The sequence below is a fragment of the Habropoda laboriosa genome, unplaced genomic scaffold, assembly GCF_001263275.1.
Source record: "Habropoda laboriosa isolate 0110345459 unplaced genomic scaffold, ASM126327v1 scaffold151, whole genome shotgun sequence".
NCBI classification, from domain to species: Eukaryota; Metazoa; Arthropoda; class Insecta; order Hymenoptera; family Apidae; genus Habropoda; species Habropoda laboriosa.
In genome coordinates this window covers 1221736-1248709 of record NW_017100286.1, presented here as the reverse complement: position 1 = coordinate 1248709, position 26974 = coordinate 1221736, and the positions used below count along the sequence as shown (strand labels likewise).

The window sequence follows — 26974 nt, the reverse complement described above, 5'->3', positions numbered from 1 at the left end:
AGAAACGGAAGAAGCGGGAAGGGGTTGGAAAAGAGGGAGAGGAAGAAGGGAAAACGACTGTGTTATCGCCCCGTTGTACGTGACCCGAGCTCTCCGCAGGCATTTTTCTACTGCAGACGCGGTCACCGTTCTCACGAAGTGGCGAGAAGGGAACGAAAAAGGGGCTTTCCGTTTCCGATCGACCGTCGCGGCGAAATTTCCATGCCGTCACGATTTCCTTTACCTTCTCCCTCGAAATATATCAAATAAGAAGAAAATAGACGAAGAGCGGGGTAGGAAAACATTTCGAAGTGGTTGCTCGCGAAATGGTATACGACGAGGGATGCATACCCGGCGAGGGAATCGACGGTGGCTAACCTGTATCGAGAGACTGGAATAAGGGGGCGGAGTTGTGTCTATCGGTGAATAAACAGGGTTAGTTTGCTGGAAAAAATACGCGTACACCGTTTTACCGCCGAACGCAATTTCCGACGTTCGCGAAATATATTAAGTGATATGAAAGGAGAGATCGGAGGGCTTGGTAAGGGGTCGTTTGTGGAATGTTTTACGACGCGGGAATACCAAACGCTGTGAGAAAATCACTTGCTGTTGGGAAAGAAATCGCTGGAAAAATGGTAAATTTTGTTCAAATTCAAAAGTGAACGAGCGTAATAAAGTACTTGAATTTTTTCTCGGCTAAATCTTGCAGCAATTCGGAGTCTTTATCTTCTTAAAAAACACTCGAATTATAAGTATGATTCAAAATACAATATTCTTTGGTTTTCTTCGTTTCTGGTGTGCCTGAGAAGCACACTTTGAGTACAACGTCGAACATTACCTGTGCTTCAAGTATACTTCGAGTGCGAAGGGTTAAGAATAGTCGACGGAAGAAATATTAAGTAGTAATATCGATCGAATCTCAGACATCCTCTAATACCAAGTTTTTGAGGAGTGGTAAAATCGAAAGGATTGTTTTTTTTTTATTTTCTTCATTTTTCGTGTACCTGTACAACGTCGAACATTACCTGTGCTTCAAGTATACTTCGAGTGCGAAGGGTTAAGAATAGTCGGCGGAAGAAATATTAAGTAGTAATATCGATCGAATCTCAGACATTCTCTAATACCAAGTTTTTGAGGAGTGGTAAAATCGAAAGGATTGTTTTTTTTTTATTTTCTTCATTTTTCGTGTGCCCGAGAAGCACGCTTTGAGTACAGCATCAAAAATTGTCTGTGCTTCAAGTGTACTTCGAGTGCGAAGGGTTAAGAATAGTCGACGGAAGAAATATTAAGTAGTAATATCGATCGAATCTCAGACATCCTCTAATACCAAGTTGTTAAGGAGTGGTAAAATCGAAAGGATTGTTTGTGTAATCCATATCTTGACCCAGATTTCTCCAGTTTCAAGAGTACCTTTCAATTTTCCCTTTCGTGCGCGGCTACCATAAGCCAGAACGAGGAAACGCATTATGAGACCCCAGCACCGTGAGACGCGGAAGAATTAAGTCGAAAAGGAGGCTCCCTCTCTCATTTGAATTCAGGTGTAGGGGACGATGAAAGAGAAAGAGGGTGTATATATAGGTGCATTCTGATGGAAACGGAACGGAACACAGGCTAGATACCGTCTCTTCCTTTCGCGTTAGGGTGCTCGTTGTCGTGCTTGCGGTGGGACAATTGCCAACGGTGGACGTGTTTCATTAACGCCGACGTACCGGCGCCAGCAGGAACTCCCTGGACCAGAGCCTCATTTGCGGCGTCCTTCCACTTACGTTCGTTATGAAATAAGCATCGGGAAATTAAATAATTCTCGGGGAGAAATATATTCCGCGTGAATCGGGGAGTGAATAGAGAAAATTTCTGCAAAATTGAGAATTTTTTTCTTTTAGTGCTCGAGCGACAATGATATTTTTTACAATACGCTAATATCAACGATAAAATCGCGTGGGTATACACACGTAGGTACGTTGAAATAAGTTTTTGTTGTGTAAACAAGTAAAGGTTGAAAGTATTTACGTGTGTTGCACGTGTGGATCCGAAACTAAGTGTAACGGAACAACAAAACAGCAGAATGAAAGTTAATTGAATGGAGAAACACGTTGGTCTCCCCTCGCCTCATTGTTATGCGGAAATTTAAATTTCGTACACGTCGAGCTTTCGAATAAACACACCTATAGTGTGGTAATTTTCGTGCGCAGAATTTATCGCGCGTGCTGCCGAGATTCTAGGGAAAAGGAGGACAGTACACGCGAGAAACAAGACACGGTTGCTCCCCAATGATAACATTCCCAGAGGTGTGTCGCGATAAATCCGCAGGTGAAAGTCAACATGTACCGCTATTCTCGGGCGAGGCAGGATGAACATGTATCCAGGTTTCTCGTTCGTCGGGATGTAGTCGTCCTATAACTTTGCATGTCTTTGACTGGTCCGTCTTTTCGGATTTTTCAATTCCACAGGTGTGGAAAATATTTCGATGGGAACGTTCACGTACGCCCCCGTGGAGAATTTATTTTCGAGTTTGAATTTAAATTCCGGTTCGAATTTCAATTTCAACGTTGAATTTGAAATTGAGCGTTAAATTTTCGTGCCTTAGAGCGATCTATTATGAAATCTGCGAATTATCATACAGTATGCCTGGAAGAATAATTAGAAGCGTTTTCGCAGTGTCGTTAAACGACGTTTAAAGTTTCGCCAGACGGCGAGGCAACAGAGACACATAATTTCCCCTCCTGTGCGTCCGTATTGCAGAGAACGAAACAAATAGCCGTCGAAATTAATTAGAATAGCTTTAAGAATTCATTAGAGCTCTCGAGCGATGGCAAAACACGCGTTTAGCTGGAGATGACGAGTCCTCGACTTCTGTTTGACTTGGCGACCGCGCGCCGCTTAAGTCCACAGATACCGACGGTAATTTCCATCGAAATTTCAATCTCGTTTATCCGCAAAGTAACTTCCACCGAGCCCCGTCCGTTGCAGTCATCCCTCACCCCCCTCTTCCGGCCACGCTGTTTCACCCCTCGGGCGATCGTCGCGGGGACTGGCAGCACGTATCGAATTTTAATCAATCACCGATAGGGACAGCCAATTCCAAAGCCAATTAACATATTCATTCCGAGGCCGTGCCGCCCTTTTTCCACTGATTTCAGCGAAATTCAAATTGCAATATGGTGAGCACTATTACGGGCTAGTGCCGGGCTCAGCCGTACGGTCATTACGCAACAATCATTACCCCAGCGCGTTCGTTCGCGATAACATTGCTCGAGTCTGTGAAATTAAAAGAAGAAAAAAAGAGAGAGAGAGGAAGTGAGAATAGAAGAGAAAGGGGAATCGGTGAAACGTGGTCTCCGTTACGAAGCCCCTCGAATACGCTCACTTGACGGAGTGAATTTTAATAGTATCGCGTTATTAAGGGCGTACACCGCCCTGAAGCCTCTGATAAGAGGGAAAGTTTGGAAATTGTTTTCGTAGGTAACTACTAAATGAAAAATTTCAATTGTTTCGAAAGATATAAATTTTTTAAAGCGCCTCAGAGTTGGATCATTGAATTCCTTCGATTTCTGTATACTCCAAAAATTTTCAATTGATTGTTAATTGTAAATAGAATGATATTTCAGCTATAAGTAACTGTTTCGTTAGAAAATTGTTCCAATTTCCCAACAATAAAAGGATCAGCCTTGAAACGAGAAAAGCTCGAGAACTATCAGGGTGTGGTTGCAATACCACCGCGCTTAACCTTCTAACGAGGTGTGCTCGCGGCAAGTATAATTGCCAGAAAGGGGGATATAACGCGCAAAAATAAGCAAGGCGTCGTGGTCGATACTGTAAATGGAAATTCAATACTATCGAGCGGGGCGGCGACACTCTAGAGAACGGTGCTGTATTTCCGCCAGTAGTTAAGGGCCGTTTATGGTCAGACACCGGCGGAGTCGGTTATTCGATACGACGGGAAGGGACGATGCAGTTACCGTTCCTCTCTCTCTGGTTTACAAAATTTTGCGAGCGCGTTTGAAAAATCAACCAAGCCTCTCTGCGAAGAGGGTACCGGAAGGAAATCCTGTTAGGCTCTCTTGTTTCATCCCGCGCGGGAATTAAGGCGAGAAATAAAGTTACAACGCGATATTTCTCTCTCCTCCCTTCTCTCGCAGGAAATTCAATGCGCGACAAGGGGAAACTAGAAAATTTCTCTCTGGCTGCTCGAACATGCAGATGCACACAGGGTGTCCCGTGAAAATTCCCCGTCGCTCTCGAGACTCTCGTTCATGGCCGAAAATACGCGTTTGTTCGTGACGTTAAGCAGCCTTAACTTTCGCCCGGACTGTCGACGCGACGACAGAAACCTTCACTTTTCTCTCAACGTACGAGACGATAAAAGTGGATACGCGTATTTCACCATCTTTAAGAATCAATTTTTCCAACGGGAGAAATTAGCTTTCGCCGGAAAGGAGCCGGACTGGAGGCTACATTATTCACGCGGAAATTCCACTCGACATTCCATTCTACCCTCGTTCATCGAGTAAAATCGCCTACGAATCAATTCGCGTTCAAAAGTGGAGCTCGTTTAAATATTTCATCGACCACATCGTTCGCGAGAACCAATTTATATCGCCTCCGTTCCCGTCCTTCATTAAGACCGTTCGCGATGAAAAACGAAGCTTAATAATTCGAATCTCGATCAGATCGAAATACGTATCCCAAGGAAAATTCGACAGCGAAGAATGTATTATTTCGCGAAAACAGCCGGCGTCGCGTGTATATACGACAGTTGAGTGTGTGTGTGTGTGTGCACTGATACAGCGTCGAACCGGGGTATCGATGGATTACGGATTACCGGCCCGAACGTGGACACCCTATTAGCAGATTACCGCGCGGCCTGGAAACAATTTTCTACGGCCACACTTCCTCCCTCTCCCTTTTTCTCGCCGTTCCCTCTGTTCCCCAGCTTTTTTCCGGCGACCATGTCTAGCTAGTATTTTTTTTCTTTCTCCTCCTCTCTCTTTCTCCTCTTTTCGCGGCTCCATCAGAGCGCAGGCTCGATCGGTGAGTGCTTCCATCCAGACGAGAGCTCTCACCCGGAGGCGCGGAAAAGGAAGGGGCTGAATTTCGTTCCTTTTTAGTCCTACCTTTCCCCCGCAGGCCTCGCTCGTTTTTCCCTCGATTTTCGAAATATCGCGCGCACGCGGTGGCGGCCACCGGCCAAATCCATTTCGCCGTAAACGAATGGTTACAACTGGTTGCAGCCGATTCTTTTTTTCCTCGCGTGCGTATATATATACGCGCGTTCACCGCTGGTTTGTCACGTAATCGAAATTCTCCGATTCACTTTGAGAATTCTCCGATTCGCGTTGTGAGATTCACTTTGAGAATTCTCCGTTTCGCGTTGTGAGATTCACTTCGAAAATTTTTTAAGGAAAATGTATCGGAGAGAGAGGGAATAATTTGTGAGATAAATGATTTGCATTGGTTTTCTTGTTTATCCACCTGTTGGCAGAGGGAAGAGGAGGATATCTCCGTGGAAAGAGGGTTCGCTTGAAGTGGAGAGAAATACGAATTAGACGAGTTGTTCGTTAGTTGAACCGCCGAGGAAAGAGATCTCTGTGCCACAAGCGGATCAGAGGCGAGTCTGTCTCGCGAGAGCTAACACCGGGATCGAGATCTCGCTAACGATAATACGCCGCCGGTGAATATTTTCTCCCTTACATCGAGCAACGCTCTAACGACCGTGCTCGTTAATGAACATTAACCGAGGCAGAGGGGCGGCCGCTTCCTTCGAGTGAAATTAAAGAAGAGCTCAGCGGGCTCGGTTCTTCTTTTTTTCTTCTCTTTTTTCAAGGTGTTAAGAGATTCCATTTGGCTAGTTAAACGCCGCTACTGCTTTTATATACGGGTTATTCGGTTTGCGTTTAAACAGTGCAAGATGGAAATTACGGAATTAAACCGTTTCTTCTTTCCTTTTTTGTTTTTTTTTTTTCCTTCACCAAAAGCGGAGCGAGAAATGGAACCAGAGAAACCTATTAGATTTACGGTCGCTCGTTTTTTTCATTTTTAAATTGGAACTACCGGAGAAATTGCAAGTATCATTTCACGTTTCCGGTGCTGTTTCTATCCGCGTTGCCATTAAAACACCGCGATACACCGGAAACAAAGGACTCGCGCGTGTATTTTCCTAAAAATGTTCCCTCTGTCTAATTTTTTTTCTTTCACACTCGGTACAAAGGACGAATTTTGCAAACGGTCCTTTCACGAAGAGCGAAACGACGTAGAGAAGAGGGAGTTGCGCCAGCCTAATTCAACCTCTGGCCGCTATTAATTTCCAACGGGGAACTGGAGATGCGTTCGCGGTTATTGCCTCGTCGAAAGCAAGTTTCGAGTTGCTCAAACGATATTAAGCAGAGGGGGGACACGTTGAATACGACGTGTATAGGTCCACGTGGGATTAAGCAGGTTAAAATTAAACAGTTCTTCATTAGCGGGAATCCTCCGGGTTGGGTCGAATATGCCCCGCAAACAGATTAGAAGCGTTCTCCTTCCCGGTGCATTGCTCTCGGGAAAGTAATTGCCTACACTCCGCGGAGGCAAGGAAGAACGGCCGGAAATGGGACGTGCCGCGTAAAGCTCGTTCCGGTTTTTCGGCTCCATAAGACGAGCCAACGGCAGCTACACACCTGCTCAGGTTACCCCCGGTTTCGACCTCCCAACCTCGTCGAGATAATGAAACCCGGCGGAAGACGTTGCACCGCGCGCTGGCTTTAATTCCATCAGTACACCGCCCCTTCCCGGAGCAATTCCAATTTGCCTCCCTCCTCTCTTACGTGCCTTAAACGGAACGTTTCGAGGTGCTTTGAAAAAATTGATCGTGCACGGTGATACTGCTTCATGGAGATTTCGTGGATGGTATTAAGCGACGTGCATGGGATGTTAGCGTTGGGTGAGGTAGAATGTATTTAACACTGGATTTAGGGGACGCGTCATTCTGACGCATTTCGAATTACAGAAACCGTTTTGTAGGAGGTGGTCTAATGAACTTTACTCAAATCAGGATGTCGTGCAAAGTAGTTTATTTCGGACTCTTCGGCGTCCGTCTATTACCGAAGCTAAGAACGGGCTCTCGTCGAATGGCAAAGATATCGCTGGTCCGAACCGATGGGTACTCGTGTCTGGTGTTTGTCACTCGCCAAGAGGCGCAGGCCAAGCCATAAACCATCCCAAAAAGCCTACAGTTTGCATTTCTTTCCTACCACTTATGCTTGTTATAAATTTTATGTAAATATGTAATATCGCATAGTTTTGTGGCGGGTACGTCGTCGTCAACAAACCCTTACCGAACCTCGTTCTATTCTTCCACGCGAACTTCCTCTTTTCCAACTCCTTCAGATTTTAGTTTCCGTTCTTTTGTCTCTCCCCGGGTTAAGACTTGCCTTCGTCCTCGAGTGGCCTAAGAAGCGCACATGTGGCATCCAGGTTCGCACGAGGACGAACGAATTTTCCGTTTCCACCACTTTCTCCACTTCTATCTTTATCTATCGCTACTCCTGTCTCCCTGTCCTAACAATATAAAAACCCGGTACGCCTACACCTCCAGACAGTTTGTTCCTTTACCGACCATCGCGACGTACCCGCAGAACCGCTGCCGCCGGGACAATTAACGAAGTAAACGATTGTATATTCTGGACAAATTGTACGCCGACCATATACTTTAATAAATTGAGGTGAAAACAGTGCAACGACGTTCCTCACCCATCTCAGTTTCAAATAAAATGAGTTGTTTTTTAAAGAAAATCTCCGGTGTCATTCACGCGTCAATTTGAGCGCAGAGATAGGTAATAAGAAATTTCCATAATCCTAGTGTTAAAGAAGAACATGGCTATATTCGCTGCACGTGAAAGAGTTTGATACTGGTTTTTCAGGTTAACTCGAAGGATTTTTTCATATTGAAATTTATCGATACAACGTAAACTGATATTATGTTCTTTTTTTTTTTTTTTTGCAGTACAAATGTCTCTTTTGGAAATCGAGCACTTTGTCTATGGTGCGATAACTTCTTTTTAACAGTAAAACAACCGGAGTTGAATGTGACAAATTTTGTCCCTTCTGGTATGTTTAGAGAAGACTGTATAAAGAACTTCGAAATTAACGGAAAATGAATTGGTATATGCAGTGATTTCTTTATTTCAACACAGACACTATTACTCGAACAAAAGCATGTTAATAATTTGTGCAATTCAAAGGAAGAAATCTGAAATTCGTCAAAGTGTTAAGTGTATATTGTAGCTTTTAACAGAGTGCACACCTATGTACGATAATAGTAATAGTAATAATGGGATCATTTATTTATGATTCTGACAAATTGAAATTGCGCAAATTTGTTCGATTCGAAGTATTTACCACGGATAGAGACAATTTGCAGCAACTGTATCGTAAATGAAAGTAGTTTATTACGTAAGAAGGATTTGGAGAAGAGGATAAAGGTAGAGTTACTGTAAATAAGGGAATATCAATGTGCCAACACCGCGCTTTAGCTAGGGAGCTTGCGGCTAATAAAATCGTGGACGTATCGTCGAAACTTTTCTTATCCTGTGTCTCCTGCCGTGAGCTGATAAAAAACGCGTATATTTTATCGACCCAGTAACCTTCTCGGTAGCTCTCTAGAGAGCTATTCTTTTACAACCACAAAGAGACGCGCTTTCAAAGCAGGAAGAAGACATTTTATTAAAGCTGAGAAAGGGTTGAAGGATTCCTTAATACGCCGCTTCGAAATGATCAATTCCTGCTAGATAAATTCACTAAATACTACAACTTCAAATTCTTTAATAATCCTCAATTAAGTCATTTCACGAGTCGATTTAAACCACACCGATCTCAGCTCAATTTATCCATTAAGAATTCAGAATTACTATTTCCCACACATTTATCTAAGAGTATTCTTTCAAATTATCACAAAATGTTCACATTTCTCGTATTTCCTTTCTCTCAGAAATTTTTCAAACGACGTTCAAGGTTTGCCATAAATCCACTCTCGTCAAGACTAAGTTATAGGTATTTTGGGACAGTTTATGGCTTGGCCTGCGGCTCTTGGCGAGTGACAAACACCAGACCCGAGTACCCATCGGTTCGGCCCAGCGATATCTTTGCCATTCGACGGGAGTCGGTTCTTAGCTTCGGTAATAGACTAATAAACTACTTTGCACGACATCCTGATTTGAGTAAAGTTCATTAGACCACCTCCTACAAAGTCGAAACGCTATTTTCTCACCTTTTTCAAAGGCTAACCGCAATTCACTCGTCAAGATCCAAGTCGAAACGCTATTATCCCACCTTTTCCAAAGGCTAACCGCAATTCACTCGTCAAGATCCAAGTGGAAACGCTATTTTGTCACCCGAGATGAGGCAGATAATCACGCTGAACGAAGGCATAAATAATGAGTAAAATATACAGGGGAATCTCCGTTACAATTGCCACCCTATTCCAACAGCAGCAGCACCAGAGCGATCCATCTGAGTCGTTGGATATATGGGCTCCCTTCAGAATGATCCTCCCTCCTTCGAGCACGGATATCAATTTTATGTGTCGGTAGGACGATATCGGCCTCGCCGCTTCCACCCCATCCTGCCGCTTGTTTATGGCTGTATTAATTATTCCTATCGCGTATACGCCGGCCTCTACTGGCTTCTATTCCCGCACGTTGCTACAGTTGCAGTTGTAATGCATCCGCGCGGTCGCTCGTTCCAAGCTGCGCCGATATAACCACTCGCTCCGTGCTGCTACGATTTAAGGGGGCGCGTTCCATTTGCGTGCCGTTTACAACTCGCTTGCCCGCTTACAGCTGCCTACCCTCTATACCCCTTTGCTGTATTAAGTCCGCGTCAGAACTGTTGCTACGTACGCTGCCAATTCAGCGAACGATTGACTCGCGGGAGCACTGTGATCTCGGTCTCTTGAACTTGACGGACGGCATACCTTCGGTGGGGATTTGGGACATTCTGGTTTTTCCGGATTTTTAATTGGTATTGTAGTATAGAGATTGAGTGGTGGTGTTGAGTCAGCACATAAACGAACAACTTTATTTAATTTATTGAGAGATTAATTTTTTATATGCTACACTAGAGATCCACACCGCTTCGCATGCCTCCCCGCTCTCTCCTTCCTCGCCTGTTTTCTCGCCTCGCCCGTTTCCAACTCTCCCTGTTTGTTGATCGTTCCTCGAATGTCCAGTCTTCGTTTGCCCACGCACGCACACACACACACACACGTGACACGATTCGACCACTGACCTAGTGACCTATTGGCAAACCGAGCGATCAGCCGGTTACCCATGAAACCATCGCGCTAGCTTCGCGGATCACACACACAGCGAATGCGGCTCTCTATCTCTTTCCTTCACCCTCGCTCTCACTTTCACTCCCACAGTATAGCGTGAAAATTTATTTTATAGTTATAGTATTTTCTCTGTAGTAGTATAAAAAATTTGGAATTCTGTTCGCGAAGATTTTCACTTGGTACAAAGTGAAAATTTATCTTAACCCTTTCGTGACCATCGCGTCTGTAATGGATACTAAATAGAGATTCATTTTTGGTGGAATACTCAAGTGTGGATTTAAGCTCGAACGCGGTTGGCATCGTTGCGCTCCCGACAAATTAATCTCGAAAGGGCAAGATTCTAATTGTTGGTGATGGTGAAATGACGTTTCTCTTGGTCAGAATGTTTTTGAGCTCATGTATTTTGTGGTAGTGCGTTAGAATATATTAGCTCGGTGTATGTCGCGATTGGTTGGAAGTTGAAGGCGGTAGAAAAGAAGGTCTCAAAAAATGTGGGTATGTGATTGTATATTAGGAAACTAGTGGGAGGAGAACGTGAGGGTGAAGTGTGCAAAAGTTGAAATAATTTGGGGAAAGCCCAGAAATGGGAAAGGGATAGGAAACACTACTTTATGAACTGCTTTACGGTAGGGAAGGAATTTGTTAGGGGCTAGAAAGACGGCTGGAAAGGACTGTTTATTATTTTATGACTCTTTACTGGCCGGTGGGCTGCGCGACCGGACAGGGATATATTCGTCCCACTGGTAACGAAAGGGTTATAGAATTTATCACGAAATATCGAAGGTCCTGTCTGTGCAAGAGAATAAAATTTGAAATTCTTATCTCCATGGAGGTGTGTCAAATTTTCGTCGTTACGAACTGGTAATACTCTGGTTTTCAATGATTTCGACACGAACTGATACCATCTTACACTCCTCGTTCAAAGTGGGATTTGTCGAATATTGTAAAAACTACAAAAAGTTTAACACTGAAAGATCTCATATATTAAAAAAGGCACCAAGTTGTAAGACTTGATTTAACACGTTCGTCGCCCCACGTCACCCATATCTGGGTGACGGGTATGCTTCCGTGGGGTCCCCGTCACCCAGATATGGGTGACGTTCTTCTTCGTCAAGTTAAATAGGATTTCACGAGTAATTTATAAAAATCCATATAACACAAGAATTTAATGGAATATCACACTATATTATACTATACATTAATTTATATTTAAAATAAAATACAACATTATACTACGTAGCATGGTATTCGTTAAAACAGTTGGAACACATTTCTGGTGATTTTGGACAATTGGGACAATATGTTGTCGTCTTTTTTACATTTTTTCTCGCTTCCTGGCGTTCGAGAATTTGTCTCCTCTTCTGGTAACATAGAACGCAAATTCCAGCTAATCGCTCTGTTTACGTTCTTGCGCTCCGACTATCGGATTTGGGCCCCGCGAGAAACTCGACCGATTCACGCTGGGCGACGAACGTGTTAAGATAATAATTTCGTAGAAAAACTTGATTTGCAAAAGGTTAAATTTGATTTGCAAAGGCTGAATTGATTTGCAAAAGGTTAAATTTGATTTGCAAAGGCTGAATTGATTTGCAACAGGTTGAATTTTATTTGTAAAAAGTTGAATTTGGACTGTAAAACTTGTACATACTGTTAGGATTTGTACCGATTTGTACGTCTTTAAGAAGCCCGGATCAGTTCGTAGGACGTTCAGGCCAAAAATAGACGTGTGCTATCTGGGAGTCTGAACTTCACTTTGTGTCACTACTAACGACTGACTTGCATGCATAACGAAGTATACTTGATGGAGAAGCTATAATAAGGTCGTGAAATCGGACAGGTGTGAAAGAGCATGGAAATCCGATCGCAGAAGCATCAGTTGAGTGAGATAAAGAGCTCAATCGTACGACGTCAACTCATTGTCAGTACTAGTGTTCCTATTACGGTGTATTTAAACAAATTTTATATAGGATACAGTTTGGAAAACTTTAGATTTCGGAATGTCACTTACTATAAAAAGTGAATTAAAATTTTAAATGATAAAAACAAAAGATATAGATGCCCGCGAGTGTTCCATCTTTCACTTGGCGCACGTGACTTTAGATTTGGGAGGATTCTGTAAGATGCGTACGGAAAGATAAAATATTTTACTCACTTCATAATGATAACATATATTACGGCTTTGATGCAGAGGCTACTACATATGTAGCAGTGTTGGAATAAAAATTTATTCGAATAATAAATAACCGGTGAAAGTTTATTCGTTATTCGATTACAATTCCTCAGTCGTTTATTCGTTATTCGTTCATTCGTCGTGATGTCAAACTAACGACCATCTTGTATAATCGACTACTTTGTTGCCACCTTGGAAGCCACTGATTTTGCAGAACTCAAGGCCGCGCGCATCTTTCAGTGCGACGCAGGCATTCGCGTGCTTGCAACGCCTTTTAGAATCGAAATAATTTCAAGATGACACGGCGCGTCCCTGAACGAGGTTTAAGCTCACGAACTTCTGTTTCGGCGATCGGAAAACTGAAGCCAGTACTGATAGGAACAGAGTGGGGATAGCTAAAGAGGTAGAAACTCGTTATTCGCGAATAATGGATAATTTGAAGAACAAATAAAAGCTAACGTATAAAATTTATTTACTCGTCACCTTTTTATTTATTTGTTTTTCGAAATAACTTTTACCTAACACCGATACAAGAATTTAATGGAATATCACACTATATTATACTATACATTAATTTATATTTAAAATAAAATACAACATTATACTACGTAGCATGGTATTCGTTAAAACAGTTGGAACACATTTCTGGTGATTTTGGACAATTGGGACAATATGTTGTAGTCTTTTTTTACATTTTTTCTCGCTTCCTGGCGTTCGAGAATTTGTCTCCTCTTCTGGTAACATAGAACGCAAATTCCAGCTAATCGCTCTGTTTACGTTCTTGTGCTCCGACTATCGGATTTGGGCCCCGCGAGAAACTCCGTGCCTCATCCATAACCAATCCCACAACCCTGGAGTTGTTAGAATCTATTTTCAAACGGGACTCGTCGTTATTGGATCCCGTGACCCTGGGCTTCGCCGGTATCGGCTTCAACGACCCCACTGGTTCGATATTGGATCCCATGACCCGGTATCGCGAACACCGTGTCTGGCTGGACCTCCGTTGCATATCGATGTCGAGTTTCACGTATCCCAAACTATTAACGTTCGTTAATTCCATTAAGAAGACCAACCGAGAAACAATATTTTCCTGAATTTCTTAACTCCGTACCTCCCAAATTGAACTTTCCCTATCTCTCGATATTTCACATCCAACCGAAAGCCAACGGGAGCCGAATAAAATTCGCAATATATTCAAATTTCACCGCAATCAAACGTAAAGCCTCGAAGTAGAAACAGCAGGATTTCGGATGAAATTATGCAGTGGAAAATTCACTCGACGGTATCTCCTCGAAATATATTCTTTCGAGGCCGTATCTCCTGTACCGTTGGGGAACGGCGATAGTCTTGATTCAGCGTTTCCAACCGGGGCTGACTTGGTATCCTTGAATAATCCTTTTTTACTACGACATCCAGCCGAGCAAGGATGCGACTGGTGCAGCTTTGTCATCGATGGTCGGACGCGATACGCAACTCCTATACCGGATAAAACGCGGCGAAAATTCTCTCCCTCGTCTGCTCGCGTAAACGTGGAGAGGCGTCGCTTGGTCGGATTTCATGGAAACGGCACGAATCCATTTAATATATCAGCGAGGAACGACGACGACGCCCGGGAAACCGTTCGATCCGTGTGAAAAATCTTGGGGAAAATCGGCTTTTCAACAGGCACCGTATCATCTTGTGTATAACTCGCGAGCAAGAGCTCCCATCCTCGATATCGCCTGGTTATTGATACACGAGAAGGAAGCCTCTCGAGGAGTACGAATTTTTCGTGACTCGCTTGAAATATTTATCGCGCCGGAGAGACTCGAGAGTGTTGAGAAACAAATGGGTATGGAGTGCAGTCGAGTTGAGTATCTCAGGTCTATCTGTGTAATTCCTATTGTCGAATTTTCGAGGAAATTTCAGTGAGAAATTCGGAATACTTCTATGAATTCTACAGCCTCGAAGATGCTAAGATTTGCTAAGAAGGGTCCAGAGCAAATACCAGAAGGAACAAATCACACGGAGGTAAAAAAGAATTTCATTCGGTGATCAGCATTTCTCTTCTCTATTTCCATCGTGATCACTTGGAACCGACCGTACCAACGGTCTCGCGACTCTAATCTCCATTCCGTGGACGACGGGAGCAAACGAAGAGATAAAAGAAGCGAACGGGGGGGAAAAACGGGGACTCTTAACGAACCCGAAGGGACCAAAGTGTAGCCGGTGTGGTCGTTGGAAAGTTCTCTGGACAAGAAAGGAGAAGTTGCGCTGCAGGGTCGGCGGAGGGTCGCAAACGGTGGTTTTGTTAAACCCGTTACCGAACCGAGCATCGAACGGCCATTGGGACGTGTGTTTACAGCGTTAAGAACGAATCTCACGGCTCACGAGCACCAATTTCCGGATCCGATTAGTAAACAACAGCACGACGAGCTGCTCTTCTAAATGTAAATGCCGCCGTTAAATCTGTATAGAGGCTTGGTCGGTGGACGTCGTCTATTGCCTACCGTTCTCCTCCGTGTCCTGCCTTTCGTCTTCGTTCGCGTTCTCGTTCGATCGATTTCCCGGGGAACAGGTTGCCTCGTCGTTTCTCTCTCTTCGAAGGACAACCGCGAGCTTCCGATGAAATATGAACGTCCAGGTCGGGAATGAAACCGCGAACGGCGAATCCGTCTGGCTAATATTGTACAGTTGGTGGAAGCGATATAATTACATCGTCGAAGTAGATGTAATTTGAACGTCGAAACACCGGTTTGAAGGAGATAGAAAGCTCCAGGCTAATTTAAAGCTGTTTAATATCCGCTCAGAATCGATTCTTCCATTCTGGGACTGACGAAAGTTTAAGAAAATTTTATTTTTAAGGCTGATCGATGTCAACTGGAAATCAGTTTTTCCACTGCAGTATATTTAAGAAATTTGTCTATCTTTGTCTTAATCTTTAACAGGTTTCTGTTTAGCAATATGGCAATTACTATTCAACAGATGGCTAGGGAAGCTTAACTCTTTGAATATTTAATCCGCCGTGTCTCACGGGCAACCCGAGATTCTTAAAATAGGCAGATTACTTTAACGAGCAAACTCGTCAAAGGTATGGAAATGAGTGCGTTTTTAGCTCGTTGGAATTATTGAAAATAAAAGTACACGAGTAATGTAGTATCGTAATTTGAAGCAAGCGTAGTTTTAAGAAAATGTGGCGAGCATGAGAGGGAAAGCGAGCGACGAGAGGCCTAGGGAAGGGCCTGGTTGTAAAGTACGGCGTGCGAGGGATGAAAGGACAGTGTGTTTGACAAAGTCGAGAGGCGTGAATAGAAGAAGCGTGTGTCGTAGTCAATTGTATTATAATTATTCTTATATTTTGTCAATAAACGTCTATTTATCTATCTGATCCCACGGTAATTTAGATAATAACAGAAGCGGAAATTTTTAGCATATTTCGTGATTTGAACGAGAACTCGAAAGATGTTAAGCACTCGGGTACTAATTTCCGCGTACTTGGAATATTGCACTAGGTGCCGTCTGAAGATTGAATGTATTGCGTTGACAGTCTGACTGAATCTTTAATATTCCTAATGTAACTGATGGTCTGTGTACTAACACTCTCCGTCTTAAGCTAAGTCCGGCCTTCTTATCCAGTCGTCCCTTCTCCAAATCTTCTAAAATTTGAAGAAGGGACGCGAAGGGAGGTTCTTAAAATTACTAAGTGACCAACCCCGTATCACCCCTTCCATTGCGCCCGGAGCGCGTCACGTCCTTGTGACGAAGCTGGTCCTTGCAGGACGGAAATTTGACAGCAAGGGGGGAAAACCCGGCCAGGTCAACTCTGACTCTCCGACTCGTTCGGAAGGTCAGGTACCGAGAGGCCTCGGTAATTGCATCGGTTTCGAAGACCCTTTGGGGGTGACTTTATGATACCTTGCCTTACCGACTGAGCAGTAGCCTATTCTTTAATATTTGAGAAATTCTACGTGCCGCATGTTGGCTGCAGACCGGTCTGCTAAATGAAAAATAACGGTTTGCTGAACTAGAAATCACGTATCATGAAATCGTTCCCTTGCTGTCCTAACAAAAGAGTTAAATATCAATTGACAAATAACGCACGGTTCTGGGCGCGGCTACATCAATCGGTGTCATCACTTAATGCTTCAGTTTACGAGCTGGCTATATCTCTTCGATCAACTGTACACGCGACTCTGTCTGCTCGCGTGCGAAGAGCAAACCCAGCGGGTTCTGGTTGATGATGATCGGACGCTCGGTTTCGTTTGCCTTTCCGTGCGGATTAGAATTTCTAACCGGGCTGATCTGTTATTCGATCCGAAAAATATGAAGCCCGCAATCCGATCCGTCTGACGTTTCCACGTTGCGAAAACCAAGGTGGATCTGAATGATTGTATATTATTTTAGGGAGGAAACGTGATAGGATATATGAATATTCGTTTGCTGCTTTGATCCTTCGGTGTGCGATTTTCACAGTGGGCTGTTGATTCACGGCGATCCTGTTGCGCGATACCTGCCGCGAATATTTCGCGATTGTGCCGGTAGCGTTACGAGAAACAGCCTTTGAATATTCGCTTCGTAAGATTATCTGGACGATGATAATACTCTCTGGCTTCGGGGTGCTCGAAAATGCTCGAAATATGTATCGTGCGGGTAAGGTATTCCCGTTGGATTTTAGAGTCCCTTGAAATTCTGCATCTACGATTGTACGAATCCTGCAATATTAATGGGATATGTAACTGGCTGAGAATTTTAACGATATTCTGAGAAGGGTTTGAACTGCTTCGAGACACAACAATATCTTAACAGTGTTTAAATAAAAAAAAACATTGTTAACACGTTACAAGTCTCAGGAAAATTCGAAGTTTCACCAGAACGTTGAAGAAATTCAAAATTCGCGTTGAAATGTTTAATTGTGAAAGAATCTTCTAATCTTCGTTCGTTTGCACATATTTACCACGAATTGTGAAGTAATTTTTTTTTAGTTTATGAAAAATTCCATTTTTGCAACGTGTTAAAAAATTCCAAATCTCAGGAAAATTGTAGGTTTCACCGGAACGTTGAAACGAAATTAAAAATTTACTTTAAAATATAGTTCATTATAGAAAAATATCGATACTAAACTCTCGAAGCTCTAATCTTCCTTTGCACATATTTAGCATGAATCGAAGCATCTGTTTTTCTTTTTTGTTTCATGAAAATTCCATTTCTGCAACGTGTTATAAAATTTGCCGAAGATTTAGAAAAATGAACGATTGTTTTTCTTTTCGCAGCTTCTAGCGGGCAACAATAATCAGTATTCGGAGAAGGAGCAGATCTTCGACCCGGCGATCGTGGCAACGAAAGTCCGTTTCATCCCCTACACCTCTCACATGCGCATGGTATGCATACGCGTGGAGCTTTATGGTTGTCCATGGTCCGGTGAGTGAAATTTATAGCGACTCCTCGTGCCTCCTATATCTCACGATCCTCTACTTATTTCGCGACAACGTGTCCGCGGCTAAGTATTGAAAAGGACGACGCAATAGTTCCTCGAGCTTTCGAGCATTTTTATCACGCTGTCACTATTTTCCATTTTATCGGATCGAGGAACTTCTTACCGCTGGAAAAGCGAGCACACGACCGGGACCGTATTTCCTGCACTCTGTCAGCGTCGATTTTCCTCCCTCAAAAATCTGAAACTATTCTCAGCTCATCCTTTTCGTCTTTCTGTAACTCGATTTCGCCTATTCTGTGGAGCTAAATGCGACGCAATCGTAGTAAAGGCTTCGTGCATATGTACATACGTCAATCCTTTTTCTAGCGATCGCGATAAAATAGAACTGACTTTTTAAAAGAATTCTTCCGAATTCTTCTTGTTACAGTTATAATAAAATAATCTTAATAACTGAAATTTTGTAGGAAGAAGAAAATAAATTTTGAAATACTAAAAATTAGATACTTTTGTACGTTTACCGGAAGAAATATTTTTGAAACGTTGCTTTAACCCTTTGCGATCGGTGCCGCCATAGTGGCGGCATTTCAATTTTGTTCTAGAAATCGGTGTCGCCGCTATGGCGGCATGATCTTTGTTTTGTCAAGTATCATACTTTGGAAAATTACAAAAATTAAAACGTTTTATTTTTATGCACTATAACTAGTATGTATTAAACAAAATGTATCAGTTTCAAAATATTCTGTTTTTCAATATCCTTATATATATAATAAATCAACTATGCAAAAATAACTTTAAAAATCTAAATTTGCTCCGACTAGCTGATAGTCCCAACCAGAGAAATGTGCCGATCGCAAAGGGTTAATGCGTTATTTTCCAATAATCTCATTTTTGCAAACCGAAAACAGGAATTTTGCAGGAAGAAGATGATAAATTTTGAAATAATAAAAATCAGATACTTTCGCATCTATCCTAGTAAGAAATATTTCTGAAAAATTGCTTCAATGCTCTCTATTTTCCAATAATATTAGGTTCGCAATCATCTAAATTTTTCCAAGCCAAAAACAGAAATTTTGCAGAAAGAAGAAAATGAATTTCGAAACGATAAAAATCAAATACTTCTGTATACTTTCCCAGTAACAAATATTTTTCTCAAATCTGATTTTTACATTCTTTGCACTCTCGTACATTTCCCCCCAAAATTACCCACAGCACCCAAAAACACCCATCACAAAACAACCCCAAAAATACAAACTCTAAATCACCTTTATTTCTTCTTCTAATGATCACACCAGGAATAAATAACACGGTACACGAAATATACTGCTGCCCGAAGGATATCCCCTAACCTATCAGATTCTTATAAGCAATGAACCAGTCGTATAAGCTCCGAGGACCGCATTAACGGAGATTTACGAGCCCGATCGAAACTGCGGCGGCGGCTGGGGTGTACAGGTGTGTTTGCGTTAATCCGAGCTCGAAAGGGTTGAACGAAGGTCTCGAGCATCATCTCTACGTTGCCGTTTATTGGTTTTCTAAGCATCGATATTCCTGGTAATTGCCCGGCGTGTGTGTCGTGAGAAATATTTACACCGCTAGATGCTTTGTTTTCCATTATCGAATTGCCAATTTTTTCCCCACCTCTTCTCGCTTCTACGGAATATCCGGGTACAGTTCGCGCTTTGAACACTGAACGATGGCACGGCAGCCGCTTTAAAAGTCGCTCGAATTATCAAATGAACGATATTTTCATTGGGGCGTCGTTAACGGTGAAAAACAACGCGGCCGTAAACGACTTCGTGTATTCAATTTCGGTGCCAGGCCAGCACCGGAGCAATTACTGTAACAAGAACGAAAATATTTTCCATATGCTGGTCGGTGATTGTAGTTGAAATTACTGCAATTGCAGTGCGTGCAGCGCTCTTGGCGTGTCTCTCTATGCTGCACCGGTATGTGTACGTATATACTTCTTGCTGCGTGTGTGTCTTTTTTTTGTTTCGTTACTTTTGTTGCCCGAAACGTATAAAACGGGATAACACGATGATAAATATAGATACAGGTATTTTTATAGCGCTGAAAATTTATCGTCCGCGGCGTTTTATCGGGAAAGAATGCGATAGAAGGTGAATCTGTATGCTGTTTTACTCTCCGCAGTCGCGCCCGGAAGTTCTCCGTCTACGTTTTTACCTATCGTGCTCGTAAAAGGGGCAATGTAACGCCATCGAGCTGTTAATCTCTCCCTATTCCTCTTATTTCGCTTCCAGAGTAAATTGAATATTCGTTGCTTGTGCTAGATAGAGAGCGTTAAGAATGCATTCGGTTATTTCTCGTGCGAAAGCGTCGAAACTTGTACCTGGTTCCGCTCTTATTGACGTCTGTCAGGCTGCATGAGGGAAGCTGATAAAAATAATTCCAACGTGTTCGTCGCACGTCACTCGGTGAGGCATTAACGAAGACGTGGTGATATTAAATTACGTTCATTTCTCTTGCGGATTCCTTAAATAAAAGCTTTTAAGAACGAGAGATTCTTTTGGATTGCGACGAGATTTGGTTGAATCGGTAATTTTCACTTCTCTGAATGAAGGAAGTCGAAGCGAAAATTCTTGGGAAAATTCGGATTGTCCGTTCAAAATAAATTCTGAATGAAATTGCCTGCGATGAAAAGTGTAGAAAAAGAAAATACGCGTGTATCTACGTGCCTTATTTGAATCGTTAATTTTCACTTCTATAAACAAAACAAATTAAATCAGCAACTGATTCCTAAAATCCAATCACCCGTTTAGAAAAATTCCGAAAATAAAATTACTTGCAATAAAAAAGATAAAAAAGGAAAATACGCGTGTATCCACGTGCCTTACATAAATTCTTAATTTTCACTTCTACAAACGAAACAAATCAAATCAGCTAATTTCCAAATTTCAATTACCCCCTTGGAAAAATTCCCAGGACAAACTCACCTACGATAAAAATGAAATAGTAATATTAATCCATCGGTTTTCAGAAAATAATAACCAAACAAACCACACCGGAATAATAGACAAACAAAAATCTGTACAGAGTGAGATCGAGATTTGAAACTTTCCAGTCTCCTCTGTTCTCAAAGAACGTGCGCTCTATCCAACGAGAAACGCGCAATCTTATCACGTATCGTGTCGTCGCGAATAAAATGTCCGCCTCATCGGCCACGATGATGCATAGTTCACGAGTACGTACTATCGCGGCCGTGGTTTTCGTTTTCCACCCGTTATACCTAGCGCACAGTGTGTACCACCGTTACCCTTTTTGTTCTGGTTGCAGAGGGTCTCGTGTCGTATTCCATGCCCCAAGGAATTAAGAGAGGCTCGGAGGTTGACCTTTCCGACAGGACGTACGACGGCAGCGAGGAAGGAGGTTACCTCTCCGGGGGACTCGGTCAACTTGTCGACGGGCAAAAGGGTCCTGACAACTTCAGATTGGACGTCAGCGGTAACGGGAAAGGTGAGCCGCCTCGTGCTGGAACGAGATTAGCGCTAGAGCCTGATCGTGTCTAGATTAGCGTGATAGAACCGTCTGCGTTCCACTTTCGCGAGTTACACGCTCGTTCGTTCGCTTATTATTTCGTTCCTTTACCTCTTTCTTCTTTCTCTCTTTTCTTCTTCCTTTTCTCTCTGGTTGTTTCGTTTTCGTGTTGGTCGTATGGAGAGAGGACGGTTTGAAATTCGGTTTGATGGCGAGAGCTAGTATAAGGAGGGAGGAAAGCAGATGGTTCTAGTCGAAGAACGAAACGAGATCGTTTAAGCTAACAGGCTCAGTTGGTATTATTTGGCTTTTTTCCCAGGGAATTAACAATTCTCCTACTGGGGGACTTCTCGAGTGTTATTAAATCTCAATTGTAGATTCGCCGTTTCGTTTCGTTTCATCGGCGGAATTAAATTTGTTGGGGGGTTATCGAACTGCATACATATTACAGTTTTCGTTGTATCGGTGGTGTGTATTGAAAGTAAAGGAAGTCGAAGAGGAAGTGGATTGTTTTCGTGATATTACCCGGGGAATTTTCTTCAAGGTGGTTCAGATAATTGAGACGGGTCGAGTATTCCAGAAATAAACAGTGAATTGTAAACAACATTTAGAGGTGCTTCGTTTTTCAAGATAACTGTTGAGTTGACTTAACAGTCGTTTAAATGAAAGTTAAAGGAGCTTATTACAGTCGTTCGTCTTACGTTCATTTCAGATTCCTACAAAAATTAACGTGAAAAACGTTTTGTTTAACGTAGACAATCCAAGTCTAGCATATCTTACAATAACAGATTGGAAAACACAACCCGTAATAATGGCGAATTCCAGATTTCTTACTTGAAATTACAGAAATTATGGTGACTTTTGCTTTAATAAAGAAATAGTTATACGCCAATTTATTTTCTATTAATTACTCTTATTTCTTTATATAACATACCAGAAGGAAAAAATTTATTCTAGTGTCAAAATGTGTTGAAGGACTGAAAAACTCAACCTGATAAATTAAGCTACTCAGATACCAAATTCCGTCGAAACATCAGTAATCCGACAACCGGTCAACAAAACCGTTCCAGCGGCGCTTAGAGTAAGGTGTACGGCCGGGGGGAGGCTTGGAATAAAATTTTCCCCGTGCCGATTCCAGGTGTGTAGGCCAGCCGGGTCGAGTAGTGATAAGAGAATTCGAGAAAGCTGGGGCTAGATTCTCGGACTCTCCCGGAGGCAAACGTGTTCCGTGCCGCACTCGAATCTGTTCCAATTTACATTTATATTGAACCGCGGGCTAGACTGCAAGCCACACTGCTGTTTACCGGCTCCCAGGATACATTTGTGTCTTTCCATTTACGCCACGGGACAGGGCCGAGTACTTCCACCTTCTTAAACTTTTAAACCCGTCGAGACTGCGTGTGCAGCCTTCTCTTTCTCTCTGTTCCCCCTTTAAACCCTGCCTGCGCTACCCCGTAGTCTCTCGAATCGAGAGGAACTAGCTCGTTCCTTCTTTCCTACTTGCCACAGTCGCATCTCGATTCCCGTTTCTACGAGGCTCGTGAAAATATTTCTTACCTCTCCTCGCGGCGAAGTCTACGACTCGTCGTTTCTATCGTTGTCCAACGAGCTCCTGAAACTTCCGTTGCGAATGGTCGATCCTCACGTTCCATTTTACTTAAGAAGTTTCCCTCCCGGAATAGCACGCGAGAATAGCGGGTTCGAAGCGGCGCGAACGGAAAATCCAGCTGGGAAACGGCTCGTCAGTTGGGGACAAGTAATTAGGTCATTAGGTAATAACTTTCAGATTGTAGTTTAGCGAACATCGGAGTTAGGACAGAAGGGTGCCTGTTGTTCATTCCAATATTGTCCACGAGTTTGTGGTATTTCCCAAGTTTTCCTCTCGCTGCGCCGTTACATCGATGGTAATAAGTTTTCTTGGCAAATTGTTTGCAAAAGTAATAGCTCCGCTGATGGGGTAATGTAGGTTGCTAGGGTGACTTTAGGCTAGAATATCAGTGCAAGTGTAATTACACACACTTTAGAATTGGATTATCGACGAATTTTCTTAACTAAGTAACTTAAGTAATCGATAATTTCTGTGGCGAATTTTTAACGACCAAGATTATCCAGGAAATCTTTAACCTCGAACGAAAGAACTTGGCGAAGGAGTGAAGTTACTCGATTGAAATTCTCCACAGAAATCGATGGTAATAGCAAGCAACGTCGCGTACACACGCGTCCTTTTACGACCGCCGTACGCGAAGGCGGTACACAGTTTCAAGACGCTTTAAGCGAGAAAATCATCAAGCTGCGGCGTGTTCCCTGGGCACGATATATCGACGGGGGTGTGTGGGCGGTTATCTTACGACCCTTCTGAATCTTCAGAATTGATGGTAGATAGCGGCCGAAGGCGGTGACGACAGGAAACTGGAAACTATTTACTCGAGGGACGATATTAAGGGTGGGGCTTATACGAAGGCGGGATAGATCAGAGCGATATAATACCGTTGCATGGCTCGTGAACATTGTCGAGAGGGAGGGAAAGGGAACGGAAATAGAGAAAGAGGATCTTTCATGAGAGAATCCAGATGCCTAGAGCGTACACGAATCTAGCGAGAATCGAAAGGAGGAAACGATCGAAACTTCTAACTTTTAATAAGCTCCGAGGAATGGGGTAGGTAGGCTGTCTCGTGGAACAACTCGACCGATTCCCTAACGAGAACCTCAAGACGAAATGGAGCCACCCTGTCCCAGCACGCTTCAGATCCCTCGTTTTTCTTTTCTTCTCCCGGAGCTTCCTTCGACCCTATGTGTCTCTTGCACCCCTTCGTCCTCCGGCGGAGAATTCGTTCCGAGGACGAGAGATAAAAGTGCGCAGGATTTATAGCGCCGAGGACAGATCTCTGCGAGCCAGTGGAGCACGACTACGGTGTATCAACTTCTCACGATCTTATGAAGCGGCATTAGGGGTGGACGGGGAAAAATTGAAACGTAAATAAGAGAAGCGACGACTAGAGGGGTGAAATGGCAGCGCTAATTCCTTCCGTTTCGGTGAATCGAGATCGACGCGGATAGGACTTTCGAGCGATGCTTCTAATTTCTTGCCGTTGTTCTCTTTGTGCGGTGTTTGGAATTTGCGTTGTTGAGAATTTTGAAGGATTTGCAGTTGCATACTTGGAAGATTTAATTTCAGAAATGAACCACTAAGGTGTGAGAAAGTACGAGGAAACGTGTACGAAGCTTAGATTACGAAAATAATTAAACAGAGAAATTTGAAGAAGTATACTTTATTCCACTATTTATCGCGAGCAACCTTTTACGCCATAACGACGACTGTTTGAAAATTACTCACATACCACTAAGTGAAACTCTACCGGTCTACAGTTTCACGATCCAGCGCTGTTAACAATCCACGAGACCGTTACAATTAGAAAATCGATGACCCTCCGGTTACGTCATAAGCTGAAACGCCGCTCTTTTCTGGGGCAAATTTTTTTTATAGCTCATTCGTAGTAAACTTCTTCCGCGGGGTTCGTTCCGCAAATCCACGTGGAATTCGCAAAATCGTGCATGGACGGAAAGTTCGGCCAGAAAACCGCAGCCAGCGTCCGGTTAAAGGCAGAAATTCGAAGTGAACCGCGAAAAGTAAGAGAGAGAGAGAGCGAGCGAGCGAGCTAGTCAGGTTCGGAAAAACGCGTAACTCGCGGCCGCGGCTGGCTTTAGGGTTATTGCAGTCCATTTTCAATCCGCGCACTTCCATGGGGACCGAGTGTATATCCGTATACGTACTCTAACCGTGGAATCTAATGGCTGGATCCGTGCAATAACTGCCGCTGTGGCCTCGAAACTCTTCCATTTCTCTCTCTCTCTCTCTCTCCCTCGAAACCGTGTTTCGTTACTCTTGCGGCGCGTATCCATCGACAGATTTAAAAGGAAGTGTACATATAGAGTCGAACACCTGACGGAGAGAGGGAAAAGTGGGTTACTGGAAGTTAATTCGAAGCGTAATTAATATTTCGTCCAAGCTCGCGGCTACGTAGAGTTGATAGCCGGGCCAGGATTAGACCGGAAGGATAATTCGGTGGAATTAGCGAGGAACGGTAAACCGATGAGTGCGGGTTACGAGGCTGTTTTCAGCTGGCTGCCCCGTTACGTTTGCAGGCTTCGGAAACTTGAGAACTGGGCTTTCGACGAGTCACGAAGGTTGATTGTTAATCGGCGGTGGGTGGAAGGTGGCGGAGAAAAGTTTGGGAAAGCGGCGGAGCCAAGGACGTTTCGTGTTAGGCGTTCTAGTGGATTCGTTCGGGTGGATTAACTGTGACCTGGGGATGAGGAGATTTTCGATTTTCCTTTGCAGTTTGAAGATACTGTATTCTGTGTTGCATGATCTATTCAATCCTCTGTACCATCTCAATTGTAAGTGAACCCTTTGTACTCCAAGCATTTTTCGATAAGATTAGATAGCAATTTCAGTGTACTTTTGCAGTGAAACTTTTGAAAATATAAAGATTTGTTAAGAAAAATAGGATTTTTAGTATTTAAGTTGCATTACTTTAGTAATATTAAAACACTTGAATTTTACATTTCCAAGTTCTCCAGGGTAATTAAGTATGTCGCCATAACAGCGCCTTTGGAGTGCAAAGCACAATTGGGCTAGATTGAAATTTGGATGTGTTACACTTGGAGATACTGAACTTTTTACTGGTGTTCGGTGCTTTGTTTAATAATTCTGATTTACGATTCGTGCTGGCTGTGATTGTATCGAGAAGTGTTCTCAGGGATTACGATTGTTACAATTTTCTGGTAATTTCTGTTGCTTAAAGAAGGGACAAGAGTCTGGATTTCTTCCCAAAATTATGTGTCCAGTTCGTTAGCCAAATTTGGAATTCTTTCAATTCTTGAGAATTCTTTCAGAATTTTTACTTATCTTCTGGGCAAATTACAGAATTTTGCGTATTGTTTCTTAATCCTCGATTAGAGCGCGTTGTATCAACGAGGTTAGCGTGAAAGGGAGACCTCAGATGCGGCGAGACACAGAACGATGTTTAGCGATTAGGTGTGGTCGAGGGGCGGGCGAATGGAAGAGGGTGGAGTTCGTTTCGTCCTGAATCCGTTAATGGACTTGTCAGTAAGATGTCGAGAGAAAAAGAATTGGCTGATCGGATTGCCGGACCGAGATTCGAATCCAGATTTTTCATTTGTGCCCCGATTGCTCTACCAATTGCGCTATCCGTACTGTCTACGAGTTTTCCCTCTCGTGTTACTCTTCCGAAAAATTCCACCGATTTACACTTCGAATTTCCGATACATTCCCACGAAATATTCTATTTAAATTTGCAAACCTTCTTCCGTTTAAATAATTCACAAATCTTAAGAAAATTCTGTTAAAGCAAAAAAAAAAACGAAAGAGAAACGAAAGATTTCCCTGGAGAAGAATGGGGAAAGGGGAACAAGCCGACGATCTTTTACTTTTGAATTCACTGGAAGAAGACCCGGGGAAATTCAATGCGGTCGCAGATTGCCACGAAACGCCTACTATTTCGCATTCAGCCGGCGATTAATTAAGGCAACATTCAAGGACCGGCTGTCGTTCTGCTCTGAAAACCGGTAAAATAGGCCGGCGGGG

General features: G+C 43.1%; 1 protein-coding gene across 1 annotated transcript in view; it reads left to right on the top strand.

Moving 5' to 3' along the window:
• The window catches only part of LOC108573691 (discoidin domain-containing receptor 2), a 116487-nt gene that overhangs the window by 43223 nt on the left and 46290 nt on the right, over positions 1 to 26974 (top strand). The window contains 2 exon segments of the mRNA XM_017936169.1: positions 17708 to 17855; positions 21166 to 21345. Coding sequence (XP_017791658.1) covers positions 17708 to 17855; positions 21166 to 21345 — 328 coding nt within the window.